Genomic DNA, 19,037 nt, shown 5'->3' with positions numbered 1-19,037 from the left:
ACGTTCTAATTTACTTCCGACTGGGTTGATGACTTCCGGAGCGAGTTCTGCTATTGTTTTTATCATTAGCTTACTAACTGCCGTCGATGCATTTCTGTCTGAAATAGTTCGTAATTACTACGTTTAAATTACAGCCCCGCGAAGGATGTGCTAATGAACATTGTTCAGTGCCTCTGTGTTCAGTTTTTTCCAAATGTAATGGTATTGTGAGCTTACATCGTTTCCCAGTCGACGTAGAGCTCAGATAAAGGTGGTTAGTGGCAGTACGTCGTGACAACTTTACTGTCACCAAACACACAAAGGTGCGTAGTACACATTTAGTCGAAAGTGACTTTGTTGAGCGAAAAATGGGGGGGGGGGCGGGGGGGGGACGACAATACCTAAAAAGAGGTGTTGTTCCTACTGTCTTCGCGTGGAACTGGCAAATTCAAAAGAGATCTGGTGTTTGGGAAAGAAGACTGAAACCTCCTGCTCCGACTGAGGGGGATGAAGAACAAGGTGCGCTGCCTATGGACTGTGCCGTCTCTGATCCGGTCCAGAGCATGGGCCAAGCCAGTGTAAATGTACATGTGTTTATTTGCTAGCAGCAAAATAATAATTTGTTTATCTACGACATGTATCAATCATTTGTGTTGTAGTGAATATCAGTTTGTGTGGAGCTTGAATTGGCTTTAATTAGGCAATGAGTAACAGGGGTGGGGGAAAGAAATCAAGTAAACACAGTACAGCCAGAATGCAAGATTGAATACAATGTTAGAGATGCGTAATTGATTAACTTAACTGTTGAACATTTGCTGAAATACATTTTTTAAAACAAATCTATTCTACTGTAGATTTCTTCACAAGAACATCAATACTTATTTTTCATAAAACCACTAAACTTGGCACCCATGCAGGGGATCCATTCAGGTGCGAGAGACACTTCTGCAAGTAGTGGTAAAAATAAGTGGTCAACCTTCTCTCATAGTTTTTTAAACCTGTAGATATTTATATATCCTTTCAACTAGGATGTCCTCCTGTGCACAGATGACAAAGTCACACCAGCTACAACCTGTGAGAAGGATTTGACCTTGCACCTGCCAGTAGTAAGCATGAGTTCTCTTCAACTTCAGCTCTCCATTCTGTATCTTTAGGTAAGGGCAGTCAACATAACTTGACCTCTAAGAGTCCAAAGTGTGGTCTCACACTGGGATCAAATATGATTCCACCTGGAGAGGATCCTAACCACGGAGCACCTGGGTGCACTACGTAGCCACACGGAAATAAGTTAACATTCTTCAGTGTGCAGTACTCCTGTACAGTCACTGGCTCCATGGCTAGCCCCCTCTTCATCTCCATGGTCCACATACCAGATCCCTTGAACATCCGCTCAGCTAGGTGGTCAGCTGAGGTCTCTCCCCAGACATGGCAAACCTCTTGGAAACGAGAGGATGTTATTATCATTTTCCTGAGCTGATGCCATTCCGGGCTGCTGCTCTGCTCCCTTGTAGCAACCTTGACTTTGTGACATCTCGTAGGTTGTCTCTAATGCCTTGAGGTGGAACTGCTCCTGATGGCTAAGGACGTAAGCACACTGGGAAGCCTGAAGCCTGTAGCCATCTAATGGAAGTATTGGTGGAGAAGGGGCATCGGCAATCTTCACAATTTCATGGGTCTTTGGCTGTGGAAGCTGATAGGACAGAACACTGCCGCATTGCACTGGCCCAAAGGAGGACTCAACCAGGGGCACGTCAGCTGACATTTCCATTGTTGTCACAGGAGGGGCAGGAAGTGGAGAAAAGTTGGCATACGTTTCTGAGATGCAGAGAAAGTCCATGTCAGGCATGTATCCATTGAGTGCTTTGTAGAGAGAACTTCTGCAAAACATTTAAAACCTTATCAGGTTGGAGAGATTACTATGACAAAGACTCATGTAACTTTTCCAGAAACAGCACAAGCCCGAAAGTTCAAATAAAATTAATTAAAATATACAGATTTATAGATTATATATTTCCCCCCAGTCTTTGTCCCAAACATGTCATTACATCGTAAAGACGCCACTGTTTAGGCTTATCTGGATACAATCACAAGAAAATGTTTTCTATAATGTTTCCATTCTAGGAACCTCCAACTTACCTTATTCCATCAGCACACGAGTTAATAGGTTTACGGAACTCTATCCCACCAACCGGACCTGGCTTCACACCCTAATTAACAAGGATTTACTGTTACATAGGCTGAATACTTTTCAGGTGCATTTTTTAATGGATATTGATATACTCACAAGTGTTCTTGGCTTGTGCCAATGCTGTTCTGTGTCTGTGCAGCTGTGAACTGGTGGTGCAGCAGGAATGTTTAGTTGAGAGTAGTGTGCTGTCTGGTAAAGAAGGGCCACCAGATGATTGCACAGAGCACTTCCTGCAACACAGGAGCAGCAGTGGCTTTGGACCACTATCACTGGTACGGAGTGCTTTAACACCATCTGTGAAGATAAGTGTGATGAAAGACTGAAGTGAGAAACAAGAATGATGCGGTCCATAAATAACAATAAACATAGTAGTGTCTAGTCTTCTTAACTAGGGGCTCTTAACTATACAGGAATACATTGTGTCTCAGTAACACAATTACCAAACACTGCATCAACAGATCTTTACCAAATAACCTGTTAAGTGGGCAATTCTAAATAGGGATTGGGACCCATCATTAATATCTATCTACTGATAAGATTAAACGTTGATACTGTCTCCAACACATTTTGACCCCGATGACAGTGTCTCACAGGAGATGTTTAACAAGGTCCCTAGTAGCTGACCTTTCCCTACTCTCATGCTGTGCGGCTTTTCACTCTTCCTCATGGACCTGTGACAGGCAGCCCTCACGGTGATCTCCCCTGTCAATGTATCTTTGTTAGATACTGTGTAGAAGACATGAATAACAATTATTTTTAGCTAGAAAATATAGCTAGCGAGCATAACTTAACGAAAATACACATTCTCAGGTAGATTCTGTCAACGTTACATAATTGTACGAGGTAACTAGCTAGCTACAGTTAATAGTTCAATTAGCTAGCTAATGTCATATCTGTCATTGACTTCGTACTCACCTTCATAGTTGTCTATGTAGCTTCATATATACATATTGAACCCCTTTTCATTCTTGCTAGCTGGAGTCTCGGAGGCTGATTTAACAATTCGATGTACATCATTAATATTAATTTGAGGCAAGTCCTGAAGACACCTAGTAAAAAACTGCGACATAGTGGTAGTAACGTTATATCGTCGATAACAACTAGACTGACCGGAAATTGCCAAACCGTGTGTTTAGAACGTTCGATCATGGAATGTGCATAAGGGCTATTATGAAGTTAAATGTTGTTTTTTAATCTAGCTAGTTATCTAGTGTCTGCCAGTGCTTGGTTTGACTGAAAGCAGGCTAAGTATTGGGCAGGCAACCTCTGTGAATTCTAATGTAGTTTACGAAAGTTCAATCAGGAAGTCTGACTTTCCCAGACTTTCCCAGTACCAGCATATGTCATTAGCATTCATCGGAGATGAGGCCATACCCCATTAAGTCATTTCCATATTGTATTTTGTCTCTGTTGTTCATTCACGTTATTTGTTATCCTTTATTTAACGTGGCAAGTCCGTTAAGAACAAATTCTTATTTACAACCACTGCCAAACCCAGACGACGCTGGGCCAATTGTGAGCCATTGCGACTTCCAATCACGGCTGGATGTGATACAGCCTGGAGTTAAACCAGGGGCTGTAGTGTCGCCTCTTGTACTGAGATGCAGTTCCTTAGACCGCTGCGCCACTCGGGAGCCCAAGCTTCTACTCAATTGAAGTACATTTGCAGCTGTCAACAGGCAATAACTAGCTATAGGAGATGAATGAATACATGTTTAACTCTAACCTATTTTTCTGGAATTTGTCTTTCAGCATAGAAAGAACCTGCCTCTCCTACACAAGTGAATCAACGAGGATGAACAAGCAGCACTTTAGGTATTTTGTCTTTGAATTGCCTAACCTTATGATAATAGATTGGATTACTATGAAAGCTCAGGCTTTGTGGTCAGATTGGTAATTAAATCATCCTGCCTGGTCTAGCTGGTTTGTGACCTTACTACTTACAGGAATACATGATCATACATATTTCAGTTATGGACTATATATTAAATTGTTACATATTTTCCCCAAAAAATTGGGATTGTAAAATGTAACTTTGTCACCTTGCAAACAGGTTGATAACTGCACAATTCCCTTCCATTCATGATCCCATTTCTTATGTATGATAGTTGTCATGATATGTTAAACATAGGAGTTGGCTATACATAAGAGTTGGCTATGTAGCACAAACAGATCAAAGAACAAGCTGACATTTGGCTGATTGTCAGAACAGAAAGAGGGAAACTTCAGTGTACTTGAGGATGACTCTAGAAATTGTTTACTTTGTTACAGGAAAGATATAAAGGAGAATAAGATGTGGTTTGCTTGTTTGTCACCTGAATGCGAGGGCAAGCGGTTGTGTAGGATGTTACGGTTATGATAGTAATGTAGGCTCTAACTTGCACTTTGTTTTCAGGTTTGAATGAAAATATATTTCCCTAACCTTATTCTTTCAATAAAGTTATTTTTAATTAATATTATATTTATTGTGTATGTCTGTCCTTATCATATGTAGGACACAATGCTTTCTGTAATTTGTTTTGGTGCAGATATGTGTTTTAATATACTATCTGGATAAGAAAGTTTCTGATCATGGGACATGTCATAGAATTTTAGAAAAGTGCCATCAGTCACTCAAACAGGTGTTATTTTGTAAGGATCCGAATATAAATACCTTTTACTGTGAACGAGTTATACCTTCCAGAGCTTGAGTTCTAAAACAATAACTTGAAAAGATACCCAGCTAGCAGATTTGATTCTGTTGGTCAATTTCTTCAACAGATGACCAGGTCTATATAATTATCAAAGTTATATATTTGGTAGTAGAAAGGAAACACAGACTATTTATTGAAGTATTTAGATTCTTCTTTAGTAATACAACTGCTGGTACAGAGTACAGTATATGATGGCTCTCCCCAGGTTCTGTGAGGTGTCGAAGACATCCTGCAGCTTATATAGGTATAGGTTCATATCAAGGTGACATTTCACAACAAGTAAGTCTCAGCATCTTCTGCCAGGTGGTGGTTTTCATCAGGCCTGACTTGGCCTTGTATTCTCAGAACCTCAAACAGTCACAGTGGGACCCAGACAGGAGGAGTATGAGCGTAGGCGGTTTCTGCTTTCTGATAGTGTCTGCAGGGCACATCACTCAAAACTTGTGTTAACACACACACACACACACACACACACACACAGAGGTTATCCTAAGAGAAGACCTTACAGTTTATCATAACACAATTTATTAACCCTTTAAAAGGTATGAGGCCCTGGTTTATAACCCCTTCAATTCCTTGGAAGTTGTGGGAATGTACGTTTTTAATTTCCCATTGGTTCTGGGAACGAAGCCATAAGTCTGGTTCATCCTTGGGAGTAATTTCCAAATGCCTGAAGGTACTACATTCATCTGTACAAACAATAGTACGCAAGTATAAACACCATGGGACCACGCAGTCGTCATACCGCTCAGGAAGGAGACGCTTTCTGTCTCCTAGAGATGAACGTACTTTGGTGCGAAAAGTACAAATCAATCCAAGAAAAACAGCAAAGGACCTTGTGAAGATGCTGGAGGAAACAGGTACAAAAGTATATATTATCCATAGTGAAACGAGTCCTATATCGACATAACCTGAAAGGCCACTCAGCAAGGAAGAAACCACTGCTCCAAAACCGCTATAAAAAAAGCCAGACTCCGGTTTGCAACTGCACATGGGGACAAAGATCGTACTTTTTGGAGAAATGTCCTCTAGTCTGATAAAACAAAAATAGAACTGTTTGGCCATAATGACCATCCTTATGTTTGGAGGAAAAAGTGGGATGCTTGCAAGCCGAAGAACACCATCCCAACCGTGAAGCACGGGGATGGCAGCATCATATTGTGGGGGTGCTTTGCTGCAGGAGGGACTGGTGCACTTCACAAAATAGATGACATTATGAGGCAGGAAAATTATGTGGATATATTGAAGCAACATCTCAAGACATCAGTCAGGATGTTAAAGCTTGGTCACAAATGGGTCTTCCAAATGGACAATGACCCCAAGCATACTTCCAAAGTTGTGGCAAAATGGCTTAAGGACAACAAAGTCAAGGTATTGGAGTGGCCATTACAAAGCCTTGACATCAATCCTATAGAAAATGTGTGGGCAGAACTGAAAAAGCGTGTGTGAGCAAGGAGGCCTACAAACCTGACTCAGTTACACCAGCTCTGTCAGGAGGAATGGGCCAAAATTCACTCAACTTATTGTGGGAAGCTTGTGGAAGGCTACCCAAAACGTTTGACCCAAGTTAAACAATTTAAAGGCAATGCTACCAAATACTAATTGAGTGTTTGTAAACTTCTGACCCACTGGGAATGTGATGAAATAAATAAAAGCTGAAATAAATCATTCTCTCTACTATTATTCTGACATTTCACATTCTTAGAATAAAGTGGTGATCCTATCTGACCTAAGACAGGGAACTTTTACTCTGATTAAATGTCAGGAATTGTGAAAAACTGAGTTTAAATGTATTTGGCTAAGGTGTATATAAACTTCCGACTTCAATTGTACATAGGGCAGCAGTCTCTAAGGTGTAGGGTAGAGTACTGATAACTGTTTAACAGTCTGAACGCCTGGAAATACAAGGGGTGTATCAGTTCCTTGGTTCCAGTTTTAATGCACCTATGCTTCTAGATGGTAGCGGGGTGAACAGGCTGTGGTTGGGGTGGCTGAGCTTCCTTGATGATCTTCTGGGCCTTCCTGTGACACCGGGTGCTGTATATGTCCTGGAGGGCATTCTGGTGACCTATTGAAAACAGTACAACAATGATATAGCAAATTAAGATGTGTGATGTATGCCTTTTGTTTTGAAGAAAAAAACAAAGGAGCACACACACCACGTGCCTTTGTTTTTTGTTTTTTTAAGTGGTAAGGTGGTCTCTAGATTCTTCTATCAGCTAATCAGGGCTGTATATGCAAATATATTAACATTTGTATCCCGTGCCCACACTGTTGGACTGAGCTCAGGGAAATAGATTAAGAAAAATATATTTTTTTAGTTATATTTTTTAAATAACACACACAGTGATTTATAAACATAAATATGTTTAACAAAATGTAAACTACCTGGGGGCTGTAATTATTATGTATTAATTTCAAAGCATTGTCATTGAACTAGCTACATCATTATTTTATTTCCCATTTCATTAACCACAATGCAAGGCGGGAAAGAAATAAAGAAATAAATCAATTGAAATAACTATATTTGAAAACGATACTTGTACAAAAATCAACACGATAATAATTTCCATTGTGTACAAACACTATATTATTAACTATGTTTGAAAGTACAGTATTTTTTTATTTTTTATTTATTAGTATTTTTGGTATTTATTTTTGAGTGGCAGTATCTCTTACGTCAGATCCTGTCACAAGGTAAACATAGATGCTTCAAAGTCAACTCTGGCTGCTTCCTCTTTCTGTTGTCGTTACTGCTAGATAGTAAAATTAACGAAACGGTCATCATTGTCGGACAACTTAAAATGGGTATTTGATACGATGATTAGATGAATGCTAAATGTATCAATTTGTGAAGAATTGGCAATGGATAATCTGTATAAACTGCCAACGTTTCCTCCTGGTCGTGGGTTTACTAGCTAAAGACGTTAGCTGCTTGCTATCCTTGTAGCTAGAGCCTTCTCCGCTTGCAGCTAGCTAGATCAGCTGGCAAACTCGGCTCAGCCAGCTACGGGAGAATAACAATTAGCTAATACAGCCACTTGTCAGCACAGTTCATTGTAGCTAGCTACATCAGTTTGACAGTTAACGTTATCTAAAGAGAATGGCGTCGTCTTTTGTGATTGGAAACACATTTCGAGAGAGGGTAAGAGACTTGCTGAAGAACGATGAGTTTTCAGTTCCAACGGAGCTACAGAAAGAAGTGGAGGATATTCTTCAACAGGAACCACCATCAACTCTGTCCTTCAGAACTGCTAGAAAACTTAATAAATGTCTGCAAGACAATGGTATCTATAAACAGTTATACAACACACATCTTGCATTGCATGAATTAAGTACTAGCCTGTGTGCTTTTCCTTCTTCTCAGGTCAACCTTTCTACCTTCATGAGTTGTTGGAGGACAGCTCATTGCACCTGCCTAAGGTTGAAATGCCCCCCAGAGTAAGTAAGACCTCGATGTATGGTTACTCCTTTAGTCCCCTCATTTTGTCTCCATCACGAGGACAACATTAAAGTCGTACACCCTCTTTGTGACAGAACCCTATGCTTGTGGCTCGTCTGGAACGAATCAAAGCCAAGTTGGCCAATGAAGAATACAACAGGATCACACGGAATGTAAACACTCAGGTGAATTGCACAGTGCACACTCAGAATGTAGCCTACTGTATGTATTCGAGTAACTAATGGCAGCCAGCTTAAATACATGATAGTGTTTAATGTTTGGGTTGTTGTTGATTCATGTGAGTACTTCTCTTTCCCCCTCAGCAAATTAATCGTCGTGAGACACTGGCGGACTTTGGGAGAGAAGGTTGCTATGGTTACAAACGCTTGCATGCATTCTGTCTCTAAGTTTCTTACTATCCTCGTCATCTACCTTTACCTCAACCCTCCGTGTGTGTGTGTGTGGTCTGTCTAGTGCGCTCAGCCAAAGCTGCAGTTGTGACGGTCTTAAACTTCCTAGTGACAGTGGCGGCGACGTTCGCTTGCGCCTATCTCGGCAGTCAATACCTCTTCACAGAGACAGCGGCGGTAAGAATCCATACAAAAATCCCTCACTCTTACAAGCTGGGCAAGTATAAACCCCTATTGCCTGACGAGATTAATCGTGTCACTTAACCTCGATTGCATGATAAGCAAGGGTTAAGCTAGTACTGCATTGTGTTGTACATGGACAAAAATATTGTTTGAAAATGTAATCAAGAAGTAAGCTTCATTTCAAAACCCTTTAACCCTGTTTTAAGGATCAGTATCTTTGTTGATATGTTTGCGTGTGTGTTTCAGAGGGTGATATCTGCAGTGATTGCTGCGTCCGTCGTCGGCCTGGCAGAGCTGTATGTTCTGGTACGGACCATGGAGGGAGAGCTAGGAGAACCATAGCACCAGTCAGTGTTCTTATCAACAAAAGACTTTCCTGGAGAACAATCCCTTATCTGACCCACCAATGGACTTCAAAACAGAAATCAAAGGGGTTGAGTGGAAGTTGACATGACCACAAAACTATTGATAAGAATTGTCCCAGGTCGTTCGCATATTGAAAACGGAATAGTGTGAAGATCTTGAATGTGACCCAGATGTAAAAGTTGTTTGTGTTTTACCATCGCTGCTCTATGATGAAGTTAACGCCATGTTTCACAACTCATTTACTAATGTGGACTAACAAAGTTGGGATATTTATCTATTTATTTACATCCATGATGCTTTGATAGGGCCTGTTAAATTACCCCCCTTCATAACATTTGTCTCACAATTCCCTACTTAGATGGAACAGGGATTTTTTTTTTCTCATGCAATAGCTTATTCATACTGTACTTTCACGGTCCTTCAGTATGTCTGTATAGTCGGTATTGTTTGTCAATTAAATAAAATTAGCGCCCAGGTAATTCAACTGAGTTCAGTTTCATTCAATATAAATATACAGTACCAGTCAAACGTTTGGACACACCTACTCATTCAAGGGTTTTTCTTTACTTTGACTATTTTCTACATTGTAGAATAATAGTGAAGACCTCAACTATGAAATTACACATGGAATCATGTAGTAACCAAAAAATTGTTAAGCAAATGGTTGGCATTTGAATAAGGAACAGAAGAACTTGAGTTCCTGTATGTTAATCATGAAGCATACACCCACCGCCCTTCCCAGAGAGATGTGTATTCTGTCGGCGCGACACAAGAAGAAACCCAGTGGCTGTACCGACTCCGACAACATATCCTGAGAGAGCCATGTTTCCATGAAACATAATCTATATTTTAGATTCTTCAATGTAGCCACCCTTTACCTTGATGACCGCTTTGTACATTCTTGACATTCTGTCAACCAGCTTCATGAGGAATGCTTTTCCAACAGTCTTGAAGGAGTTCCCACATGTTGAGCACTTGTTGGCTGCTTTTCCTTCACTCTGGTCCAACTCATCCCAAACCATCTCAATTGGGTGGAGGCCAGAACATATGATGCAGCACTCCATTACTCTCCTTCTTGGTCAAATAGCCCTTACACAACCTGGAGGTGTGTTGGGTCATTGTCCTGTTGAAAAACATGATAGTCCCACTAAGTGCAATTTGACCATGAAGGCCTGATTCACACAGTCTCTTCTGAACCGTTGTGTCTGTTACTTAATTTGGGCAGCAATCTCTGAGGCTGGTAACTAATTAATTTATCCTCTGCAGCAGAGGTAAGTCTGGGTCCTCCTTTCCTGTGGCGGTGCTCATGAGAGCCAGTTTCATCATAGCACTTGATGGTACCCAATTTGTTATACTTGAGTAAAAGTAAAGATACCTTAGGAAACCCTGTTTTGGCATACAGCTAGCTACCTGCTGCCAGATGTGGCAGACAGTATTGTCTTCGACTGCCGATCGGCATTCATTTGTTTTGAGGTGAATTAAAGGGCAAGATGGATTTTACAGGACAGAAGCAAACAACCAATTACAGATACCCTGGAAGCTGTGTGGTACTTAAATCCCTTCCATGACAACACATATCTGTTTTCACGATTCAAAACAACTTTAATACGATATCTGACTATTTGGCTTGTGTTATGACTTCCCCCACCTACACTGTATCTCTGGACAATTTCCTTTTAGTTCTGTCCCTTCATATCAGTTGAGAGATTAAAGGATGTAATTGCATCTGCAAGACAAAAACGTGTCTGAAAGATCCGAGATTTGACACCGGTATTAAGGGTTTATTGAAAGATTATTTGGGATTAAAGATGATTATGATATGCAGAGATCACTGTCCAGCAGGCCAGGTTGAACTGTCATAGTGCTCTTGTCACATCTTGACTGTATTACTCACATGTAATACTTCACTGGAGACCTTAAACCCAGCTAGAATTAAAGAGTTGGTAAGCTGATAGACCCTGAGCTTCAGTTTTAATATATTTCTTATTATTCATTTTTTTTCCTCTATCCTTCCCATATATATGGGGGAAAATATTTTTTATTTGGAAAATAATTATATATGTCGCGGTATCTGGCCACAAGGAATCATTTTAATCCGGATATTTTGAAAGATAATACTCCCGGAAACATGAAACGTTGAATCAAATCGGCCGAGGCTGATTCTATGTCAGGTAGAATACCTAATACCTCAGACAACAACTACTGTATGTAACGTTATACTATGTTATGCACATTTGTCCTCTTGTTCTCATAGCAGGAAGCTGCTTGCCCATCAAAGACCCTACAAACCAATACTATGAGAGGGCTATCCTATAGGTAACCCCATCTCTGTAACCATGTAGTATTATTTGACTGTTTTAACCCTTGTGTTCATGTTTTTGTTATTCACCCACTGTTTGCGGGTTTTTAAAACAATACAGCCATAACAATTTATGTAAAAATATTTCATCCTTCGGTGTTGACTCATAGACAGCATACGTGGTTAATATTTGACATTAACCTCGGCTAGATCGCAATTATCCAATCTGGGTTCAACACCATCCAGATGACAAACGCGTTGTACGCTAAGATGTTGAAGAATATCACAAGTGGCCAGCGTAGGGTTCTTCTTTTGCATCTGTAGCCAATCACCAGCTTGTCTAAATTGTCCACCCCTCCTTTTGTGGCATTGTAATTCATTATGATTTCTGTTTTTTGATGTTCCTGGCCACAGATTCTCCCATCCCTATGCAGCGTACTCATGAGTACCACAGTTTTGTCTGTCTTTGGCACGTAGGACACTAGGGATGTGTCGGGCGTGAACACAGACTTAGAGGAATTGATAGGCCTGTTCCGTGTCTTCAACAGCTGAGGTGGGAGCTCTGGCTTGTTTTTTCGTACTGTTCCAACCATCGTCAGCTTCCTCTTGAGGAGCTCCTGTCCCAGCTTGTGCGAAGTAAAAAAGTTATTACATGTGATGTTGTGGCCACGGAGTCCCTGTGTTACGTCCAGGACGACCAGCATCCCTTGGTTCTTCTCAGGAGCTCCTCCATCTGGTTTCCCTGTATACACTTGCAAGTTCCATGCATATGATGAAGCAGCATCACAGGCAGCCCAGATCTTGATTCCATATTTTTAGACGGTATGTACTGTCTGAAGGGGCAGCGGCCCCTAAATGGCTTAAGCTGCTCATCAACAGTAACGTTGGGTCCAGGGTTGTAAAACATCCTTATCACATTGGCAGCCATGCGAGGTGGCGCGTTCCTTGGGTAAGAAGACTATTTAATTTCACTATTTTTTGACATGCATATTTCTCCTGTAGGCTGCAGATAAGCTGGTTGCTGACGGGCTGGTCCTGGGGCTGGCTGAGGGTCAATCTCAACCTCTTCTTCCAACTCACTGTCAGACTTCGAATTGATAGAGACATGATCCTCATATTCTGAAAAGTCTTCATCTTCAAAAGTGGAAGACGCTCATTCCACACTAGCTTCTCTCTCTACAAAAATGATATTCAAGGCCCTCTGAGCAAAGATTATTTTTGCCATACTGATTGATTGTGGTAAGGAGCCACACATGCAAAGTTATTTGTTGTTGTGTCCTTCCCCTAATTCGCATCTGGCTGGGGTAGGGTGTGGTAAAATACTGAATTTTTTACAATGTATTGTAATAATATGGTGCAGGTTCGCGCAAGACATTTTGTAGTTTCACACACTACAAAAGGTAAAGAGTGCAAGAAAAGCAGGAGACAGGCAGACAGGCAGGGTGACAGACAGGTTCTTGGTGCTATGTTGAAACAGCAGGCCCAGGGAGGAGGAAGACAGAGTGAAGGCACACAGCAAACCTTTTTGTTTCATTTTTTCTTGTTTTCACCTACACACACACTTTTCCACATTTTTATTACCCTCGAGTCCAGTGGCCCCGAACACCACATATGTAATAGAAATGTGTAGGCAGTGGTGTAAAGTACTTAAGTTAAAATACTTTAAAATACTACTTAAGTTGTTTTTGGGGGTATCTGTAAGTTACTTTACTATTTATATTTATGGAAACTTTTATTTTTACTTCACTACATTCCTAAAGAAAATAATGTACTTTTTACTCCATACATTTTCCCTGACACCCAAAAGTACTCGTTACTTGTTGACAGGAAAATGGTCCAATTCACACACTTATCAAGAGAACATCCCTGGTCATCCCTTGTTCCTCTGATCTGGTGGACTCATGAAACACAAACGCTTCGTTTGTAAACTATGTCTGAGTGTTGGAGTGTGCCCCTGGCTATCCGTCAATAAAATAAACAAATTAAACTGTGCCGTCTGGTTTGCTTAATATAAGGAAGTTTAAATGATTTGTAATCTATTTTTGATACTTAAGGACATTTTAGCAATTCCATTTACTTTTGATAATTAAGTATATTTAAAACCAAATACTTTTAGACTTTTACTCAAGTAGTATTTTACTGGGTGACTTTCACTTTTACTTGCATCATTTTCTATTAAGCTATCTTTACTTTTACTCAAGTATTTTTTCCACCACTGTGTGTAGGGGGGTGCACAGCATGCACTCAATGAAAATGTGTTATTGTACATGTTCTTCACAGAAAATGAGCCAAGGCCAATGAGTGTCAAGTCATTTTTCTTTTAGTAAACACTGAACATGGGTCCCACAGACCCGAACACCACACAAAGGTTAACAATGTCATATTAAACTTCTAATCAATCATTACCATGGTGAAAATCAAATCAATGTATCACTCCTTGGATGAAGTAAACATACATATTACAATTATTCAAAAGCTAATGAAAGATGCAAGATCCACACATTTAACAACAAAATAAAAAAAGAAACAAAATGTCACAATTGGTCACAAAACACAAATACAGTGCCTTCCGAAAATATTCACACACCTTGACCTTCTCCACATTTTGTTGTGTTACAGCCTAAATTTAAAATGGATTCAATTGAAATGTATCATTGACCTACACACAATATTCCATAACGTCAAAGTGTAATTATATTTTTAGACATTTGTACAAAAGCTAAAATGTCTTGAGTCAATAAGTATTTAACCCCTTTGTTATGGCAAGCCTAAATAAGTTCAGGTGTAAAAATATGCTTAACAATTCACGATAAGTTGCATAGACTCACTCTGTGTGCCATAATAGTGTTTAGCATGATTTTTTGAATGACTAACTCATCTCTGTATCCCACACATACAATTAGCTATAAGGTCCCTCAGTTGAGCAGTGAAAAAGCAGACACTGAATATCTGTTTGAGCATGGTGAAGTTATCAATTACACTTTCGATGGTGTATCAATAGACTCAGTCACTACAAAGATACAGGCATCCTTCCTAACTCAGTTGGCAGAGAGGAAGGAAACTGCTCAGGGATTTCACCATGAGGCCAATGGTGACTTTAAAACAGTTACCGAGTTTAATGGCTGTGATAGGAGAAAACTGATGACAGATCAACAGCCAGGACTCGAACCAGGGTGTCTGTAGTGACACCTCTAGCACTGAGATGCAGTGCCCCAGACCGCTGCACCACCCGGGAGCCCAAAAACAGAGTGCAAAGAAGGAAGCCAGTACATAATACAAATATTCCAAAAGATGCATTTGTTTGCAATAAGGCACTAAAGTAAAACGTCAAAAAATACAGCAAAGAAATGTACTTTATGTCCTGAATACAAAGCGTTATGTTTGGGGCAAATCCAACATAACACATCACTGAGTTCCACTCTTTATATTTTTAACCATGATGGTGACTTCATCATGTTATGGGTATACTTATCATCGGCAAGGACTAGGGAGTTTTTTTTAGGATAAGAAGAAACAGAATAGAGCTAAGCACAGGCAAAATCCTAGAGGAAAACCTGGTTCAGTCTGCTTTCCAACAGACCCTTTCAGAAGGAGAAGGCCAAATGTACACTGGAGTTGCTTACCAAAACGACAATGAATGTTCCTGAGTAGCCTAGTTACAGTTTTGACTTAAATCATCTTGAAAATATATGGCATGACTTGAAAATGTCTGTCTAGCCATGATTAACAACCACTTTAATAGAGTTTGAAGAATGTTAAAAATAATTATGGGCAAATATTGTACAATCCAGATGTGCAAAACTCATAGAGATTTACCCTGAAAGACTCACAGCTGTAATCACTGCCAAATTTGAGTCTAATGTGCAGTATATTGACTCAGGGGTGTGAATACTTATGTGAATGTAATATTTCTGTATTTAATTTTCAATACAATTCCTAAAATGTCTAAAAACATGTTTTCACTTTGTCATTAGAGGGTATTGCACGTAGATGGGTGAGAAAAAAAAGTATTTCATCCATTTTGAATTCAGGATCTAACACAACAAAATCTGGAAAAGTCAAGGTGTGTGAATACTTTCTGAAGGCACTGTATTGGGCAAGCGGTATAGGCTAGTGGTCCCAAATATGTTTGTGTTGTTTTGCCAATACCTGGCAAGACAGCACAACCAGAGCTGGGACCACCAGGCTATACAATAGGTAAGCAGGGGCAGGAAATTAGAACTCCAGGAAGTTGGTGACAATAGCAGCATTATAGATCAGGTCTGAGATGTATCCGATGGAGGTCTGGGGGCCCACCTGAGGATGATGACCCTCTCCTTGAGTCACATCCCAGTACATCTGCTGCGGATGGGAGGGGACAACCTGGTCCACTGAGGTTTGATGACCATATCTTGCCTGTGAGACAGCTAGAGTCTGTGGCTTAAAGTTCCTATACCCTGAGGTGCCCACGCAGGACTGGTTGAACCCATCCCGGTATGGCCGTGAGGAGTGTGCTTGGCTTCCAACGGGTGCCGTGGTAGTAGCAAGAGATCCCAGGTGAGAGTCTTCCTCCCACAGTAGGGATTCTGCCAGGTTTGGGGAGACGGGTGTAAGCTGATGAGACACAGGGTTGCTGTAGAGACGGATCCAGTCGGAGTAGAACTGCTGAACATCATCACACTGAATCTGGTCTGGTCGGAACATTTCCCCCATTGTGGTTGGGGTGAAGGAGGGACCAGGGGAGGGGACTATTGGGCGAGATAGGCATTTTTCACCTCCTCTTCCAAAAGTTGTATTGGTAGATTTGGTGAGTCTTCCACTCTTGATACTTCTTGCCCGTCTGTTTTGGAACCACACCTGTGAACAATGAGTGGAGTCAGATGAATATGTTGTTGTAGCCTCAATGCATAGATATATACGGAAAGTGTAAATATCTAACCTTAGTATCACTACACGAACCTGTATCTTGCTTTCAGGTAGATGTGTTTGTGCGGCCAAACGTTCACGGAGAGTGATGTCTGGGTACGGCGTCAGAGCGAAAGCTTGTTCCAACTCAGACAATTGTGCGCGACTGAATATGGTTCTTTTGCGCTTCCTTTGGCCCTCTGTAAACGCGCTTCTCTCAGGTTCGGGTGATGAAAGTCCATTGTCATTCCTCAAGTCTAAAAAACAACAAAAACAACATTTTTGAGAATTGAAAATCGAAGTAATAAAATTGGGCCAATCATATGGTTCGTAGATTATTATTTAAATAGCCTAAAATACCGGTGTAGCGTTTGAAAATTATTAAAGACAATTGAGGAATTACTAAACGAAGTGTACCATATATTTTATTTTTTTCCCATCTGCATTTCTGTTTATATCAATGGATATCTTTCTATAATAACCTTATGGTTTTATTTGTTTCTTTGTGCGCTATTTATGTCCGGCAAAATCTAGACAGAATATTGATAATTAAAGTAATATATGCTAGTCATAATAAAATAATCCTAAAGGAAACTATAAAAGACAATAGACAAATATAACTTTCACTAGCCTACCTTTACATTGATCTTGGTCTCCAAAAAGTGCAGTAAAATCCATATATTTATTGTCAGTCAGTCTGTGTGCAGTGAATTCTTGATTGATGAAGAGAGACATAATTCCATGTACCTCTACAGCTTGGTCTGGTGATGCGTAAATGATGCGCTCAGCGCTGGGTAGCCGTGCCCTCTTAAAGCGGGAACTCCCCTTTCAATCCCATGCCGCCCACGGTCCGCACCAAATTAATCTAGGCACGTTCAGGTGTTATAGGCCTATAGTGGTGCCCAGTGCCCACCTCTCTAATCCTGAATTGCAGATGGTGAGCGGCAAGAAACAGATGAAAGCGGCAATGGTGTATAACCCCGCTGTTTCCGCTGTCGCTATTGTCTGACACTCCCTGGGTCAGACTGTCAGATCTCGTCCCGGGGCAATCGACTGCAAAGAGGATCCCCGTGGAGATTGGAGCGCAGGGCAGGCAGACCTTGTTGGACATGCAGAGTCAATCTACATAGGCCTTACTGTATCCTACCACGTTCGCTGCGAGAGTGATATTTGTTATTCAGCAATCATTTGCTGTCCTGTCATTTGGCACATGACTCCTAAAATTAAGTGGCAAATTGTGCTTTATCAATTTTATTTTTTTTACACTGTCTTCCCAAATTGATTTGTTGAGTTGGGCCTATAAAAAGGTACTTGCTTACTCTCTCTCTATTCATTACAATATTTTGATGTTTTTTTTTTCGGGGCGATTAGGACGAACGAAAAATAAACTATAGCCTAACTATTATCTTATGCAGGAAAAAGCCTGACAACTTCAAAAGCTGGTTTCACACTTTCTCTTCCTGTGTATTGAAATCAATTAGCCTAGTGGTCGATTTACATTCCCTTGAACACCCGTTCAATTTCTGAGAGAAGCTCTAAATACGCCAACGTACACAGATCCCCGAATTTACATTTCTGAAAGAAGCTGGAAGGGTTTAGAGGAATACACATTGTACAAGAACCAACTCTTTATCTTCTCTTTTTTTAATGAGCCAATTAGTAATGATTTATATTGGCCTGCCCGACCCCCTTTCCTTTTTTTGTGAAGGGATCATGCTAAATAATCATAATATTTTTGTCCTCAAATGTGTGCATTTATTGCTAAAGTAATCCTGAAGACCATTAAATATATATTAAATAGGGATATCAAAAATATAAAATGCAATCAAGTTAATTGCAGGATTTTGTCGATTTAACCCTAAGATTTGTCGATTAATCACGGTTAATCACAAATTCAGAATTTGCTCAAATGGAGCTGAAATGTAAGATTTTTTTTTAATACAAGAAGTATTACAACCCACGGGGCAAAACCTGGTTGAATCAACATTGTTTCCAAGTAATTTCAACCCCCCAAATCTGTGATGATGTTGTGGAAAACCGCCCAGGGCGGCACGGGGCTCCCGCACCAAAACATTTGGAATGGTGACATTTGCGCAATCGGTTTTCTATAGCTCATTTACACGTCACGTCAATGATATCATGTCACCGTGTGTAACTGTGGGTCAATTAACCTTGTCAGACATATTGTTGCCTTTTTTTCTGGTTTGTGCGAAATCGTTCAGAATAATATAAAAAGCGTCTGCACACCACCAAGGTGAATTGGTTTAGTCTTGACTTGGGGTTGACAGCGTTGAGGGATGGCTAATGTATCGATGCTCGAGTGCCAAATCAACACAAATTTGTTTCTATTTGTCTTTGTTACTTCGTTTTATATTTATGAGTCTTAAAAAAATATATACAGTGCCTTGCGAAAGTATTCGGCCCCCTTGAACTTTGCGACCTTTTGCCACATTTCAGGCTTCAAACAAAGATATAAAACTGTATTTTTTTGTGAAGAATCAACAACAAGTGGGACACAATCATGAAGTGGAACGACATTTATTGGATATTTCAAACTTTTTTAACAAATCAAAAACTGAAAAATTGGGCGTGC

The 19,037-nt window shown here is 40.3% G+C and overlaps 3 protein-coding genes across 5 annotated transcripts; 1 reads left to right on the top strand and 2 right to left on the bottom strand.

The window, feature by feature from the left end:
* Positions 1 to 648: 648 nt before the first annotated feature.
* On the bottom strand, positions 649 to 3,477 carry LOC110507518 (uncharacterized). 3 transcript variants are annotated; one of them, XM_090224453.1, is made up of 5 exons: positions 3,083 to 3,477; positions 2,792 to 2,893; positions 2,264 to 2,461; positions 2,116 to 2,186; positions 649 to 1,856 (listed from the first exon to the last, which is right to left on the bottom strand). In XM_090224453.1, the coding sequence occupies exons 3-5, from the start codon at positions 2,459 to 2,461 to the stop codon at positions 1,382 to 1,384; spliced, it is 744 nt and encodes a 247-aa protein (XP_090080579.1). In that variant the 5' UTR covers positions 2,792 to 2,893; positions 3,083 to 3,477; the 3' UTR covers positions 649 to 1,381. The 3 variants fall into 3 exon arrangements, with proteins under 3 accessions (XP_090080579.1, XP_090080580.1, XP_021443232.3); XM_090224454.1 differs by having other exon boundaries at positions 2,792 to 2,869; positions 3,083 to 3,420; XM_021587557.3 differs by lacking the exon at positions 2,792 to 2,893.
* Positions 3,478 to 7,612: 4,135 nt separating this feature from the next.
* cq032 (CQ032 protein) lies at positions 7,613 to 9,737 on the top strand. The gene is given in 6 exon segments (NM_001160675.1): positions 7,613 to 8,147; positions 8,228 to 8,301; positions 8,398 to 8,487; positions 8,626 to 8,668; positions 8,777 to 8,889; positions 9,142 to 9,737. Coding segments are annotated over 6 exon segments (600 nt in total). The 5' UTR covers positions 7,613 to 7,963; the 3' UTR covers positions 9,238 to 9,737.
* Positions 9,738 to 13,858: 4,121 nt separating this feature from the next.
* sebox (SEBOX homeobox) lies at positions 13,859 to 17,451 on the bottom strand. The gene is made up of 3 exons (XM_021586944.3): positions 17,080 to 17,451; positions 16,499 to 16,701; positions 13,859 to 16,396 (listed from the first exon to the last, which is right to left on the bottom strand). Exons 1-3 carry the CDS (start codon positions 17,177 to 17,179, stop codon positions 15,776 to 15,778), a joined length of 924 nt encoding a protein of 307 aa, XP_021442619.2. The 5' UTR covers positions 17,180 to 17,451; the 3' UTR covers positions 13,859 to 15,775.
* Between the last annotated feature and the right edge of the window lie 1,586 nt (positions 17,452 to 19,037).

The sequence above is a fragment of the Oncorhynchus mykiss genome, chromosome 27 (assembly GCF_057628025.1).
Source record: "Oncorhynchus mykiss isolate SJ-2025 chromosome 27, ASM5762802v1, whole genome shotgun sequence".
NCBI classification, from domain to species: domain Eukaryota; kingdom Metazoa; phylum Chordata; class Actinopteri; order Salmoniformes; family Salmonidae; genus Oncorhynchus; species Oncorhynchus mykiss.
This window is presented reverse-complemented; position numbering and strand designations above follow the sequence as displayed.